The 16,817-nt window shown below is 24.4% G+C and overlaps 1 protein-coding gene across 1 annotated transcript; it reads right to left on the bottom strand.

Moving 5' to 3' along the window:
* Positions 1-13,242: 13,242 nt before the first annotated feature.
* LOC101500045 (probable aspartic proteinase GIP2) lies at positions 13,243-14,753 on the bottom strand. The gene has a single exon (XM_004508322.4). It carries the CDS (start codon positions 14,716-14,718, stop codon positions 13,372-13,374), a length of 1,347 nt encoding a protein of 448 aa, XP_004508379.1. The 5' UTR covers positions 14,719-14,753; the 3' UTR covers positions 13,243-13,371.
* Positions 14,754-16,817: the final 2,064 nt, after the last annotated feature.

Here is a 16,817-nt window from a genome sequence, read left to right as displayed (position 1 = left end):
AATGAAGAAATTAAGATTGAAGATAAAAGTTGTTAAGTTTTAATTAAAAAATTTGGGTTGAAGATGAAGATTTTTGAGTCTTTACAATTTAATTGTTTTATTAATTAATTAATTTTAAGTTTTTAATTAAATAATTAAATGAGTTAATAAAATGAATTTTAATTTTAAATATTGAATATTGTCTAGTCAACAACAATTACACAATCACCATAAGTCACTTCATCCAAAATTAGTCATGTCACCATCTTCTTTTTTGCTAAAAAAGATTTATAATTTGTTTTTTTTTAAATCTTTTTAGAATTTGTAAACGTAAAAATAAAAAAGATAAAAAAAAATGACAAGAACTAAAATCAAAACAAAACATATTTGCAAGGATGAAAAATATATTTAAACTTAATTTTTTTAATCCACTTTTCTTATATTTTTCAGTAAAATTAAATAAGTTATTTAATAGATAAAAATAATTTCAACAAACATGTTGCATAGTTGTCTTATAATAGATATTTATTTAAGAAGTGAGATAAATTAATATTTTAGAAACCGAAATAATTTATGTTTAGACTAATAGAACGGTAAATAGATAAAGAAATGTACTTTAGACACAAATGTTGATATCGAACATCGTATAAATAAATAATTTTAGTTTTTTTATTAATATTTTTTCTCTTTTATATGATACTGACGAAGAAAAATACTAAGTTATAGTATATTTGATACTGTATTAATATGATGTCAATTTTTTATGTCTAAATAATATATTTAAAGGTGTATTTTCTACGGTCCTATTATTATAGTCGTTGCATCCCAATTGAACCGGTGTAACACAATTAAATCAAGAATTAGATATCTTTTTAATTCCATTTATAAAATGTTGATATAAACAAGGTTAATTAATACCAGTGGTATATGTGACACTCCAACCGGTTACCAGGTTTGGTGAAACAGTTTGATTAAAAATAAAAAATAAACGTTTGGTGAAACAGTTGAGGTCGCTGTGAAGTAGGAACTTCCTATTTGTCTTTGTTCTCGTTGGCATTTAGTTTTTCGCCCAATTGGGACCCACACCGACAATTGTAGTTTGTTTATCTCCACTTCGGTTCCTTCCTAAATCCTAACCATAACTATGTTCGTTTGGTAAAAGTTAAAAGGATTTATGGGAATGGATTGTACAAGAAATGGCATTACTATTTTGTGCAACATCACTACTCTAGATACTATTAGAAAAATGTTTATTAAATCTTGGTAACTAAGTATAAATAAAAATTAATTATTTTTAAATTATTTAATAGTATTATTTATAATATATTCTTCATTTAACTTAGAAGAAAAAATTTAATATATATCTTACATTAAATTTAGAAAATTAATTATACTAAACATAATTTTTAATAATCACAATTTTTTTTTGTTTATAATAATGACCGAATGAGATATATAGTTTTTAAAATAGATATATTACCTGCAATTGTAAAAATTATTCATTCGAATTAAATATGTTTGTGTCAAAAATTAAGTTTTGATATTGAGGGATAGATCTTTTAGTTATTACACTTAAAAGTTGGCTTAAAGTTGGAAATAAGTTAAGTTGAGTCAAATTTAACTCACTTAATTTTAGTTCAATAAAAAATGGTTTAATTTTTTATATCTACCACTTTTTACTAAAAATCAACCCACTTTAAACTAGTGAATGTATCTATTTGGCTTGTAAGCTAAAATTATACAAGCTAAAAGACAAAATATAAGTTAAATTATACTTTTAGTTTTTAAAATTATTCTTAGAGACTAAAGAGAATGAAAATACTGAAAAAATCAAAGTGTAATCCAAAAATGATTTATGGGGAATTTAGCACAAATTTAAATAACACGTCTTAATATTTTTAACTAAGAGTCATGTGATTTTCATTGGACTCTTCCATTTTCTTAGATAACAAAATTACTCATTATTTTATCTATTTTACAATAAGTGATTAATTTATACATATAAAAAAAATTATCTTAAAATCAATGACATTTTCAATTTTTAATACATTTTTTTCAATTGTATCATTTAATTAGTACTATTTGTATCACTTTTAATGTAATATATTTTATTATGTATTTATGATATTGATATTAATATTTAACAAGAGTAATTTAATTAAAATAATATTATTTATTCTGTTTATATATATTTTTGAATATGTGTTAAATAATTAAATATTTTATTTGTTATGAGATTGAAAGAGTCCTATTTATTTTCTCTAATGCATGGCAGCACACTCCATGTAAAGAAGAATATAATGTTGAAGCAAAGTGAACTTTTTTAATATATGTGAAACTTCTGCGGTGAATTTAGAGTATTTTTTAAGCATGATATTTCATTTAGTATTGAAAATAACGATATAGTCAACTTCAAGCAAATGATGTGGCACTTTAAACTATTTATTTCATTTTATTATATTAATTTATTAGTATGATTTCTATTGTTTCCAGTTTTTAATGGTAAAAATTTCTTCTCCAAATATGAATATCTATAGCTCAATGTGTTTCACAGCATTGTAATATATTTTGAATGTCGAATTTCATTTTCCAACAAACACAAGAATTGTAGATTTTTCTTTGCTTTCAAATTACATTAAAAAAAAGCATTATTTTGACAAGTATAACTCAAGATATAACATCACTTGTTGAGGGTTACTCACTATTATGTTGCCTGCATTTGAATACATGTTGTCTACTTACATAGCATTTTGGAAACCAAATGCATGAAACAAGATCAATGAATTAATAGTCAATTGAGTCTCAAATTAGTTGAGTTATTTGTAAATCTTAATAATAATTAGAGTGAATTCAAACATGAATAAACAAGTATATTATTTGCAAGGAAAGTGTAATCAATTGCATAGAAAAGTTTGTGTCTGGCTAACAAGTACATTTAAAATATGTGTTAAAAAATTAAAAATAAATACACAAATTTCAATACAATTTTAATATTATATTTTCATATTTAAATTATTAAAAAGTGTCTTTTAACATATTTGTCGGCGTATGTCAATAAGTTAATTCGAACCATAACCACGGTTAAGTTGTTTAATTTATTATTTAATTAGCGAATTGTGCACTATTTTATATTCAATCCCTCGTTGCACCTATTTATTTTTTAAGTGAGAAGCTTGTTATTGGTACTCTAAAATGTAGCTGTTGTGGAATCAAATCAAGTTGTACACATCAAATTTTGAATTTTTATATTATAAGATAAAATCGATAGTATTAATAAAAAAATATGTTCGAAGAAAAAACATAATAGTGTATTTAATAAATTGAAATGATATTTATATTTAAAGATAAATCTTTTTGCATTCATAGTTAAGAACATAATTAGTATAAAGGGACATATCTAGATATTTATCAAACGGGAGCTCGAGTGAAATAGTAATAGTAATAAATTAACCATTTTTCTTTTTTTCATTTTTTATATTTGAGGATAGATCTAGTGGAACATAAGTAGTAAATTGATTATTTTCTTTTGTATTTGAGACCCAAATGAAGTATGTAATAGTAATGTTGTAGTTATAAAATAATAGATGCAATACATCAAAGAAAAATATAAATGCATGATTATTTTATATCATACATTAATATATATATATATATATATATCTAACATGTATTAAAATGATTATTACATTACATGTATATATATTAGCTAAAAAAAAGAAGAAATTATGTAATATATGGTCTACATGAGGACGGCGGCTGCCTCATGTATATGTTATAGAATGAAATTGAATTCGTTTATTTAATTTATTTTAAAAATAATTTTTATAATATTTTATTTTTGTTATAATATTTATTTAAAAAATTTAAAAATAAAATTTAAAATGAAAAATTAGTTGAAGTAATTTATTTTAAAATGTTATTTTAAATATTTTATTTATTCACTATAACTTTTTTTAAATAATAAAATTTTAAAAAATAATTAAATAAAAAGTTATTTTGAAAATATATATTTTTAAATAAAAATATTAATTTTATTAAATATTAAAATTACTTTATTTAATTAATAACAAATGGGTCCAAAATAACTAATGTTATTTTTATATAATTCTGATAAAATTATTTTTGGAAATATAAAATAAAATTCATTTAAAACAAAGAGAGCATTATTTATGAGGGTGGTTTCGTGTTGATTAGAGCAGAATGCAAGATTAGCAAAAGTATCCAGATGTGTACAAGTTACATGTCTGCAAGAAAGAAAAATCTTAAAATTCAAATTTAAGTCCGTAAAGCTTGAATCTGCGGGCAGTATGCAAAAACTGTGGGCGTTGCCTTCGGAAGAAGGCATTATCCAAAAAGAATCGTATCCACGTCACTTTTTATACCTTTTATCTCATTTCTTTATTATTATGTCGACACGATTTACTAGGCGTTTTTTCATGTTTCACTCAACCACACAATTCACAAGTTATAATTCTTTACTTTTGAGTTTTCGATAAATTAAATTAAATGTAAAAGTTTTGATTTATTATTTTATCTGAATTATAAAAGTTGTTTTTTTTTTCAGTTTTATTATAGATTTTAGATATAATTATTGCACTACGAGATCTTGAGACATGATATAATTTAAATAAATATAAATAAAAATTTAATTAAATTTTGGATTAAAATTTTATTTGAGAAATTAAAACTAAAGATAAATAAAATTAGATGACTACTTTTGCGATTCAATTAAAATAAAAAAAACAAAACTATAATTAAATATAAAATTAATTAATAAAATTATTCAAATTAAATAAAATAATTAATTAAGAAAGAGACAGATATAAAATCACAAAAAATTCAAAGGTTTGAGATTCTAGAACACGGAAAGAAATTTAAAGAACCCAAAAATAAGTCAAAAAATTATAGGAGCTAAACACCTAAAATGAAATCACTTTCTGCATTAATTTTTTTTAAGTTATGTGATTACAACTTATATCTCCTTTATTCTAGAGTTTTTGTTATCTAGTTATATTATATTTTCTGTTTTCTTAGATTATATTTTTCATCTCAAGTTGGAATATTAATTACACTTCCAAATTACGGGAACTATTTGATGTTGTTAGAAGTTTATTATGCATATAATTAATAAATTTTGGTTGTTATTAATCACAAATTTGTTAATTCATTTATGACCACTGTTTAAAATGTGCCGTATATTTATTATAATCAACTTTTTTTTCATTCATTAATCCTATATATTCAATATTCAATAGTTCTATAATTTATTTTTCTCTTTAGTGACTTAACTATGGTTCCTAGCTCATTTGAAACAAATACAATATATTTATATTTCATCTCAACAAATACAACATACTTATATTTCATCTCAAAAAATACTTATACATATAAAATATGATTTTAATTTTTTTTTTAAATTAGGAAAAAATTATTATTAATTAAAGTAATATCGATGATCATTTTTATATACTAAACACTATGAATTTGTTTGTTTTAGGGAATTGAAAGGGAAGAAAAAGGAAGAGAAATAAATATTTTAAATAATATATATTTGCTTTAATTTTTAAGAGGGGAGAAAAAGAGAAACAATGTCGTCTAAAAGTAAGGTCCCTGAAGCAATCTTTGAAGTCTCTATGAAAAATAAAATTTATATTTTTTTAAAAGATCTCAAAAAAGTTTTACTTAATAAAAAGACATCAAATTTTAATAATTTTAAAATTAAAACATATAAATATTTTATAAATTTAATATTGTCTCAACAATAATAAATCAATTAAAAAAATATTACATGAGATTAATTAAATTAATTTATTGATATCATGTTAAAATTTAGAAAATCTATTTTAGATTTTATATTAAAATTCACTTTAGACCTCTAAATATATTGAGCCGATTCTGAAGAGAAGTAAATTATTGGTTGATAACTTTCTACTCTTCTCTATTTTAAAAATTTTAGAAGAGAAAAAAAAATCAAAATAACTTATAAAAAAAAAAGAAATGACTTATAAATTATTTTAGTTTACATCTCCCATCCATTAAAATTACATGATTTGCATAACTATGAAAGGCTCAAAGTGGGTGAATGTTTGTTAAATTGTAAATTTATTAATTAATGGAGAAAAGTGAAAGCGAGACATGAGAAGGATGAGTGGAGTGTGACCGAAATGGAATGAATTTTGTTGCCGTCCTTCCAAGGTGTATGGAACAAAATCCTTTGGTTGTCATAAGCTTCTTATTGTCTTCTTTCAACTTTGCCGTTTCTTTGGTCACAAAAATCACTATTTTCTTTTTCATTTCCCATTCACAGAATAAACTGGAGTACGCGATGCTTAACAAAGCTTTCACACTTAAACAATATTTCATTAGTCGTCGTCACAAGGAATCTATATATTAAAATCATTTTATATACAATCGTAAGAGTTACCATCAACTTAATTTAATATTGTGTTTATAATTTATTTTTTTTGCAAAATTTAGATTGAAAAAAATAACTCGGATCTAAACTAAATAACACTTAAAGATTCAATGAGTAGAGTCTCAATCCCGCAACTTACAAACGTAAGAAATGTTTTTACTATTAAACTAAACTATTAGAATTATCGATACTACTACTTTGTTCAATATTGTACTATAAATGTTAATTTTATCAATTTTATCCATTTATATTTTCATACTATACACATTATAACTTCAAGTTAAGGGTCGGACAAAATTCCAAATCCTCCTATTTATATAATTTTTGTACCGAAAAACTATAAACTCTCTCAATTAAATTTTTTGCACAAAAAACATTGTATATCATGACAAGGAACTTTTCAGACTCAAAATAATAAAGATATTGTGGTGAATAAAACTTAAACTAACTATTTATATTTATAATAGTTTTTTATTATAGTTAGGAGATGGTGGATGACTTTCAAAAGAAAACAAGTTTTATTTCATTAATTAGTCGTGTATTATGAGTATATTCTATGAGGATATGGAGACTTGGATTGTTTTTGTTTTTGTTTTTGTAGTTACACCAAAAGAAACATCTAGAATTGGAGTGTCATTCTTGACTCACCATAGAAAGTGACTTCATTAAAGTCTTTTATTAACTCACAAAACTGCTCTTTGATTGGATGCTTAATTATGTTTGAAGAAGACATCGAGAGAGAGTGGGGGTTTGAAGGAAAAATCCGCCAAATAGTTTTGATAAAATTTGATTGAAAACATAAACCCTTCCGTGTTGTCCATTGATAAGAATGAAAATGGTGGCCCCAAAATTGATACATATAAGATACGATTATTAATATCTAAATATGTTTTTATAGATCTATTTACGTCTGCGGACTTTGTTAGTACATAGGACAGCCAAAATCTACAATATTTGTTTTTAGTTCAAATTAAATAAATTGTATTTTTTTTTGTTAATTTGGATATGATTTCACTTCATTTAAAATTAATTAATATATGAATAAAATTATTAAATTATAGTAATAATATTATTTTAAATGAAAACTATATTTAATTTTTTTAAATCAGATACATATAATTTTTTTCATTATAGTTTATATTCTCTTGTTATTGAAAAAAGTTTACATAATTGTTTTATAGTATAAAAAATCTAATGTTTTAAAAAATAAAATTTTAAAATTAACATCTTAAATTTATTAATGTCAACCTGATTGAACCGAATCATATCAACAGATTATTCATCTTGGTTTGAATTTTGTAAGAAAAAATTATAAAAAAAAATCAATGAAATTGACTATCATTTTTGTTTATATTTTTTCTTCTCTAAACATACCAATCAAACCGATATGTTACACCCATAACTTCGTCTCTTTTAAACTTATACAACTTTTTAGTCAAATTCTCTTTAATTTTGCAGTTGTGTTTACAAATATTTTCAAGTGTTTTCATCATAATTTTCAACCTAAAATTCTAAATATACAATAAACTTATATATTTAACTTATCAATTAAAACTTAAAAAAATTGACACCTCAAAATATTTATTCAAACTTTGCCACTAGGTTCATAGAATAGAGTGATGCAGTGTTAAAAATAAACATCATTTGAAATTTTCAAATCCCTTTTAATTCGAAAGTTATTTTAGACTTAAGGGCTACGGAGAGTTAGTATGACATATTCAAATTTCAATGTTACCCTTGACAATTTAAATCCAAATGTTGTGCATGACTTGAAGGTATTACCTTAAAAAAATTTAACTATAAAGAGACTAGATAAACAAATGACATAATATACCAATGAAAAAAAGAACACAATAGTTATTTGATATTCGCAATTGTAGAATTGTTCTACTATATTTAAATTATTTCGAAGACAAGTACATGTAATATGTATAAGAGAGTTCAATTATGTAATACATCAACGGTTAAAAAACCTGCTTAATTTTAGATTTAAAAAAAAAACATTATTATTATTTTTTATAGGTTAGATTTATTTCCTCTACTTTATTGTTTTTCCCTTTTCTTAATAATTTTTTTTTGTTAAAAAAATCAGTACATTGACTCCTTTTATTCGGTGTTGTCCGTTTTTCTTATTGCTTTAATGCGTGTAAGTATTTACTTTTTTTTGGGATGTAATTTTAATTATAATTTATTAATTATTTTATATATTTATATATTTTCATACATTTATTATTAATGTAATGTGATTTGTGGTCTAAATTGTAGGTTCAGTTATTAAATTTAAAATAATCTCATTCCTATATTTATGAAAATTGTTAAGAGTAATTTAAAAAATAAAAGTATGTTACAACAAATAAAAAGGATATCCCTTTTATTTGTAGGATAGTTTACAGAATTCAATTCAATCTACTTGCCATTTGTTCAAGAATTCATCAAAAAAGGCTGAACGGAGAAGATTGAAGAGAGTGGCACCATTTGAGGCCCGCTTTGATTTATGCATCATTTGAGGCCTGCTTTCATTTTTTTAGAGGGTGGGCCCAATATTCATATTAGTGTTTTTTTTAGAGGATTTATATTAGTTTTTTTTTTTAATGCTCAAATCTATCTTGGTGCCCACAATACATTTTTTTTTCTTTTCCTGTTTGTTATGTTGTGTAGTCTCTCTGCAATATTTATTTAGCTTTGAATTTGTGTCTATAACTTGTTAACCATTTGATTTTAGTCTCAAATATGAACTATATAAAATTAAAATTAAGTTTACACATAAATTATATGACCAAATTCAACTGAAACAAGTATACACATAAAATCAAATCAAGTCCACACATAAATTATATATTACACGACCAAATACTAATAACTCAAGATGACGAAGGAAATAAGAAACATGTTGATCAACTCAACTAGAGATATGAGTAATGTCTAATGTCATTATTTTAAAGAGTTTGATCACATAAAAATTAAATTCTCGCAATTCAAGGAGGATTTGTGAAGCATAAAAGATATACTAGTGCATTTTAACCTTGTTACATCGTCGATATTATATCGGTTTGTATACATTCAATATAATAAGCAAGATGGTGGCAAATTTGTTATTATGGTAAACTTTGTTAGATCTGTTCTAATTGAACTGTTCTAACAAACACATTAAAAAAATAAAACTAAAAAAAAAATATTGTGGTAAATTTATTATTATAATAAATTTTATTAGATCAGTTCTAATTGAACTGATCTAACATACATATTAAAAATAAAAATAAAAACTGCACACACAAAAAGCTATGGTAAATTAAAAAAAAAAGACTACACACAAAAAAAAAGACAGTCGTAAATTTGTTATTATTACAAATTTTGTTAGACCGATCTAACAAGCCTTTAAAAAAAAATTCTCTAAGTTAACTAAAGAATAACAAGTCACGCGTGCCAACCCTTTCATTTTTTCTTCATCCTTCTACACAAAAAGTCACACGTGCCACATTATTCGTTCTTCTTCATTCTTCTGCAAACCCACAAACCCACGAATCAAAATCCGCGAATTCAAATCAATTTTTCATCCTTCAACATTCGTTTTTCATCTAACCCAACCACATTCATTTTTTTAATTGTTATGAAATTCGTTCCTTTCGTGTATTGTTTAGTCTTATAAATTGATTGTTTCAAACTTTTATCTCAAATTTTTTCTGATTAGACAAACAGAAGTCTTAGTCAGCATTGCCACATAGCATTTTTTGATGACATGGCATCCAGGTGTCAAGTGATACAAAATACTTATTTTTTATATTATTATTGATAATTAATTATTTTTCATTTATTTATTCTAATTAAAAACACTTTTTTTGACATAACAAAATCAACTTCTGGTCTAAATCCACATACCTGATTCTAACACTCATACAAAGACCAGTAAAATGGGTGAGATCAGCGACAGTGGTTGGAGCTGTCGGTGGAGTTCTTGTTGTGGTTTGATTCGACATATCCAAACACATAAAGAAAGATCTGTAAAACTATAAGATGGATATATAACAAAACTGTTGATACTGCATATTTTTAATTTCACCCCTAGATAAATAAATAAATGAAAAATAATTAATTATTAATATTAATATTAATATAAAAATAATAATAATATAAAAAATAAACATTTTGTATCATTTCACCCCTAGATGTCATATCACCTAAAATGACTATGTAGCAGTGCTCACTAGAACTTATGTTAATCTAGTCAGCAAAAATTTGACAATTAAGATTAAAGTTACAAATATTAAATAATTTTATTTTTAATTATAGTAAGATTGTAATAAGATCAGACGTGTGATATAAGAAATTCATTTTCAAATCAGCTAGTTGGCTAGTTCGGAGTTTAGTTCAAATTTTCCAACCACGTCGAAAATCGGAAGGCCCTATTATCCCAGCTCACAAGTTCAACTCCTAGGCCTGTGTGCGTTTAACATTAACTTTATTTTGTACGTACTCTTTGTGTTTTTTTATTGCAGATCAAGAAATATGCTCTTTTTTTTGGCGTAATCAAGAAAAATACTAGTAGAATGAATTCATTGACATGTGAATAAACGAATGAAATTTCCTCCTTTCAAAATAAAATATAAGTAAAAAACAATATCAAAAAATACGTTTAAATAATTTATATTTGTATCAAAAATTGAAAAAATATCAATAACAAGGGACGTTCCTTTATAAAAGAAAAATAACAATGGACGTTGCATATTTTGAAAATAATATTATGTGGTGCAAATAAGAGCTAATTTATTTTATTTATATCGCATAATTTTTTTTTTAAAGTCTATCAATGAAATTTAGTAACTCACACTTTCTAATTGTAGAAACAATAATGATCATGAATTCAAATTAATGTCCTACAATATTAAATATCTTTACTGTTTGTTATATGAATTATTTTTACAGAATATGTCACGGAGACTTTTACCTAGTCACGATTAATTTATTTGCATTTGCATATATACCACATGGGAAAAAATCAAAATAAAAAGTAGTACCACATTCGTGTTGCTATGAGATGGACTCAAAGTGTAAAATTGTTGTTCTCAACTCAAATATAAGTAAAATTGTTGTCACTTGTCACCATTTTTTTAAAAGCATAAAAAATTATTTCACACAAAAGTGTCATTATTATCAAAATATCACCCGTATCAAATTAAATAAAAAGTAGGAGTGATTTAAGATATGTAATTATGTTTTCAATTGCATAAAAAATTAAATATAATTAACCACTATTCTTAATATATGTATCATTAGTTACTTTTATTTATAATTGAATTCAAAAATAATATTAAGTCTGTTTATTTAAGAATTTTGTGAAAATAATTTATATAGTATTTTATTTTTTTGATATAATATTTTTTTAAAAAAAGTTTAAAAAAAAAACTTCAAATGAAAATCTGATTTAAATAGTTTATCTTAATATATGATTTTAAATATTTTATCCATTTTCTATAATTTTTTTGAATGATGAAATTTTTAAAAATAATTAAAATAAATATAAAAAACTTCTATTATTTTTAAATAAATTTTCATAAAAATTTATTTAAAAATATAAAGTAAAAATTAATTTTTTAAAATTTTAAACAAATGAATTTAATATTATATAAAATATTGTGGTGAAGAGTATAGAAAGAATTACGAAAAAAAAAGTATGAGAGTGAGATGGTGGTCATTTTAATAATAGTGAGATGCATGTCAGAGTGAGATATATATATAAAGATACTTTTTAATAATAGAGACGGTGGTCATTTGAGAGTGCGATGCATGTGTATATGAACAAATAATAAAATTTAAAGCAATATACATATCATTTTTTTTTAATAAAATATGCAAAGATAAAAAGGATGCATATATTAAGAGTTAAAAGGACATGTATTTTTCATGTAAATTAATTTTACATTAATTCAATAAAAAAATATTATTTATTTTGTCACTCTGTATTATAATATGATTTATAATGTTCATAACTAGATTTTAAAGTCACATTTATAATAATAAAAGTGAATATAATAAAAATTAAATTGTTTTATTTATCTAACGATTGTAATTAATTGGTAACGTAAAACATCTTTTACATTGTGTATCTGTACAGATTAAATCAATTTTTTTTATTAATTTGACGGTTAAAATATTAATATTGCCATAGTATTAATAAAAGAAAAGTGTTTGATTTGAGTATTATGCAATCTATTTTAAAATTATGTTAAATTATATCTCAAATCAATAAAGATCGAATTTATTGGTTTAATTCAACTTTGACTCAAACTCATAAAAAGTATCAATTTAGTTAAATTAGTTTTGGTTAAATTTTTGAGATCATATAAGCAATTGGTTTGATTTTTATACCTCTATATAAAATTTACTATTTATACCTCTAGATAAAATTCAAAACTCATATTTAAAATTTAGTTTATTTTATAATTATAGTAGTTGTTTTTATAAATAATTTTCATTGATTTTTTTTATAATAGACATTTGAATTATAATTTGATCAACACAAATTAATGTATTTGATTCATAACATGGATAAAAAAAAAACAAATTTTTGTTGATCAAATTATAAATCAAATGAATATTATAAAAAAGAGAATAATGTTATTAAAATATAAAATTTAACACAAAATATAATACAAACAAAAAATACATATTACTGTACTGTCTCATTTTGTTTCAAATTGTATTTCAATAATATTACTAAAAACAATTAATATTTTTTAAAAAATTATTCAGAATTTTGGTGTGACTTTGGCCACCTTATGTTCCCAAAGAACATATTCGAATCTTTATATTTCTATGTAAATACAATAATTAAATTCGATGTTTCTAAAGCATTGTTTTGTCATCCAATTAATTGTTCTGGGTGACCATTTATTTCCATACATTATTACATTGAGAATTGTTTTTTTGACTATTACACTTGAATTTAAGGAGTGTAAATAAAGTAGAAGTAAAGTCAAATATTAAAACCCCTTAAAGTGTGAACAACTTGCTTTGTTAAGTAGAAGTGACGAGCTAAAGCCAAGTTTTGAGGAAACAAGATCAAACTCCAAAAGATTATCCTCCAATTGATGTCCACCAATAACAATGGAAGTATCCCATGGACCCACTTCCTCATTACCACCATCCACAAATCCAAGACACAACACATTTCTACCAACCTTTACCATTGAGTTAGCACCATAGAATCTCCATTCTACACCCCCCTTCAATACAAAATCAATTGTAGGCACATTAGGTCCCGTAACACTCTTGCCAATTGTTCTTGAATCAAAGCATGCCCCAAATGGTGCAACCTCTTTCACTCTCTTTATCTTTCTAATTTCTGCTTTCTTCACAAATGCATTCAAAAGTGACTTGTATATTAAAGTGTGCAATTTCGTGTGAGGAATCACCGTGCTTAGTTTTGTACCACCGATTCCTAGTTTTTTTCTAATAGAAAGTAGTGAGTTATTAAAATTTATAATGTTGTTGTCAACCTTAATTGACTTCACTTTAATAAAATACTCCGTTGAAGGTAAGTTGTCAAATATAGGACCAGTGCTGTGACGGTTAGTAATAAGTGGGGTGTATTCAAGAAATTTGGAAGCATCGATTTTTTGAGAAGGCAAATGATATGGACCTCCGCCAATAAAGAGACTCCCAAGCCCAAGCCCATCACTATTTGAAGTTGAAGGTAAACATAGTGTAAACTTACGGTCAAGTTTATATCTAGTTGCGAGTTGAGTTGGTAAAGAAATAAAAGTTCTTGCAAGGCCCAATATTCCTTTTTTACCCTTGGCCAGGCCTTGAAGAAATCCTTGAACACCAAATTTATTTGGATATATACACGAAGAAATGACACGTGGCACGTTCACGTTGGAAAGTGTGCCCCTTAGCGAGGATATTATATCCTCGCCTATGTCGCCGCTAACGTAGAACTCGCCGAACGGGTTGAACGGTTGGACGCCGCATGTGTGGTTGGTGCAACCGGTTTTGAGAGGGTGGTTGATACAATCAATGCATTCTGCGCCTTTGGATTGCTTGCATTTCTTTGTACCGCACTGGATTGGGTGGTATGTTGAGGAATTGTATGACTCGTCACATTCGAACCATAGGAAACGCTCTCTTATGTCAACGACCAGATCTAATGTAACTGCAGGTGTTCCCATGTTAATAGTAGTTGAGTATTGGAGGGTAATTGGGTCTTTTGCAATGGGAAGGATAAATGCATTATTGGGTTTAGGTGTATGGGGCTTTGTCAATGCAACTGATGAAGATATGAGTGAAATAAGAGATAGTGAGAAGAGGAACAAATAAGAAGTAGTCATCGTGAAAATGGAAAATGGTTGTTCATTGTCCTTCTCAATATATGCTTTTATATAAAAATGGGAAGTCGATCTAGTTTTATTAAACAAATAACTTTTGAACATATAGGATATTAAATTACTCCATGTTTATTAGATATGATCACGTGGGAGAACTATGAGCATGGGTGGGAGAACGTGGAATGGTTTATTTTTCTTTTATAATAAAACTTTTGAGTAATATGGGATGATGTCCAAAATAGACAAATCAACGAGTTTGAGGTCTTATATACTTTAGAATAAGATTTTATTTTCTTCTTCTAATTTTTATTTATTTAATAAATAGTTAAATATATTTTTTATTCTTTAAATATATCAATTTTGACTATTATTTTTTTCAAAAAATTTATTCGAATTTTAGTGTTTTTAAATTTTAGGAATAATTTATTTTTGTCTACTGTTAATAAAAATCATTATGATTTTTATTATGAATTTAATTCATATACACTGTCAGTTTAAAAAGTTTTTACATTGTCTATCAATTACAATCGTTAGATCATTAGATATATTTGACTTTTATTATAATTATCTCTAAAATTATATCATGAATAATTGTGATATATTTACGCTATAAAACTTTTTTCAGTTTATGACAATTAAACTCTTTTATCATTATTGTAGGTATATATTTTATTTTAATATAAAAAACTATTAAGTGAATTGGATGAATATTCATCTATTAAAATGTGATAACATTTGAATTGTATGTTTTTATTTTTAATAGATGAATTAAATATATTTTAAAGAACTTTTAGTAGATTTTAAATAAATTAATAGACTATTTTGATTAATCCATTACAATTCAATTCATATTCATTGCATCTATTTTGTTACCTTTAACGTAACAATTTTAGATGTTTATATAAAAGTGCGATTATGTAGAGAAAGACTATTTTCTATATAAAAAATTATCAACTAGAAAATAGTAGTAATATATATATACATTTTCTAAATTTTTTAAACCAACTCAATACTTCACCTTTTTTTTTTTATCTATTTATTTTTCCTATTACATCACTAATATTTTATATTTATCACATCATTGTTTCTATTTATTTATCTCTAATGTCAACCAATTATTTTTCATTAGGAGAAAACCGCAAGCGCCACGAATCAACCCAGCACCTACATGCTCATGATCTTAGATGGGACACACATGCTGCAAAAGAAGCAATGAAAAAAACACATAACTTATGTAACCTCTTACCTACATAACTGATTTGTTCTACACTTCCTACCTAAAAATATATTTGTTTTACTAGTACCCAGGATGTAGGATGTACTAGTAGTAGAACTATGGATTCATCAAAAATTGAATTGGTCAAAAGATGCTAACTTATTCGTGTAATATGGACGTTTCCTATCACCTTTAACAAATTGACTTTTTGGGTCAAAAAAGACTTTGGGCAATAGCGTACAGTGAACCCCAAAATACGGTATATCCGCTCGAGGAGCTGAAATTGTGGATCACTCTTCTTTTTATTGGGACAGTACGTCTATCTATATTCGACAGAGTTTCGGTGAAGTCACAAGTTAACGATGACACACAATTACTTTTTATGTATGTCGTCTGATCTAAATTAGATAATTTTAATTTTTAGATTGAAGATTTTTAAAATCAAACGATTGAGATCTGTCACATTGCATGTAATTAATACAAATCCATATTTAATTTATATGTTTTTAAGAGGCCGAGTATGACAGGCATTTGACACATATTCAAATCAATATGCAAATTTATATTTAACTAATTCATGGATTATTTTTTGATAAAAAATATTCAAAAGAAAATTTATTTTTTCAATTATTATTTATTAGAAATCGTTAGAATTTTTTTTAATTTACAGAGATAATATGTATTTCTAAATTAATTGGTTATTTCATCTTAAATTTTAACTTAAAATAGGGTGCTTCAATCTCACTAGTAACTTTATGTGTTTATTGATTAATGTTATTATTTGTGTGTAATTAATATATATATATATATATATATATATATATATAAAGAAAAGGAAAAGAAATAGAAAAGAGAGAAAAGGAAATAGGAAGAAAAGAAAATAGAA

The sequence above is a fragment of the Cicer arietinum genome, chromosome 7 (assembly GCF_000331145.2).
Source record: "Cicer arietinum cultivar CDC Frontier isolate Library 1 chromosome 7, Cicar.CDCFrontier_v2.0, whole genome shotgun sequence".
Lineage (NCBI taxonomy): Eukaryota > Viridiplantae > Streptophyta > Magnoliopsida > Fabales > Fabaceae > Cicer > Cicer arietinum.
The sequence above is the reverse complement of the archived record's forward strand: the minus strand, read 5'-3'. Positions and strand labels throughout refer to the sequence as shown.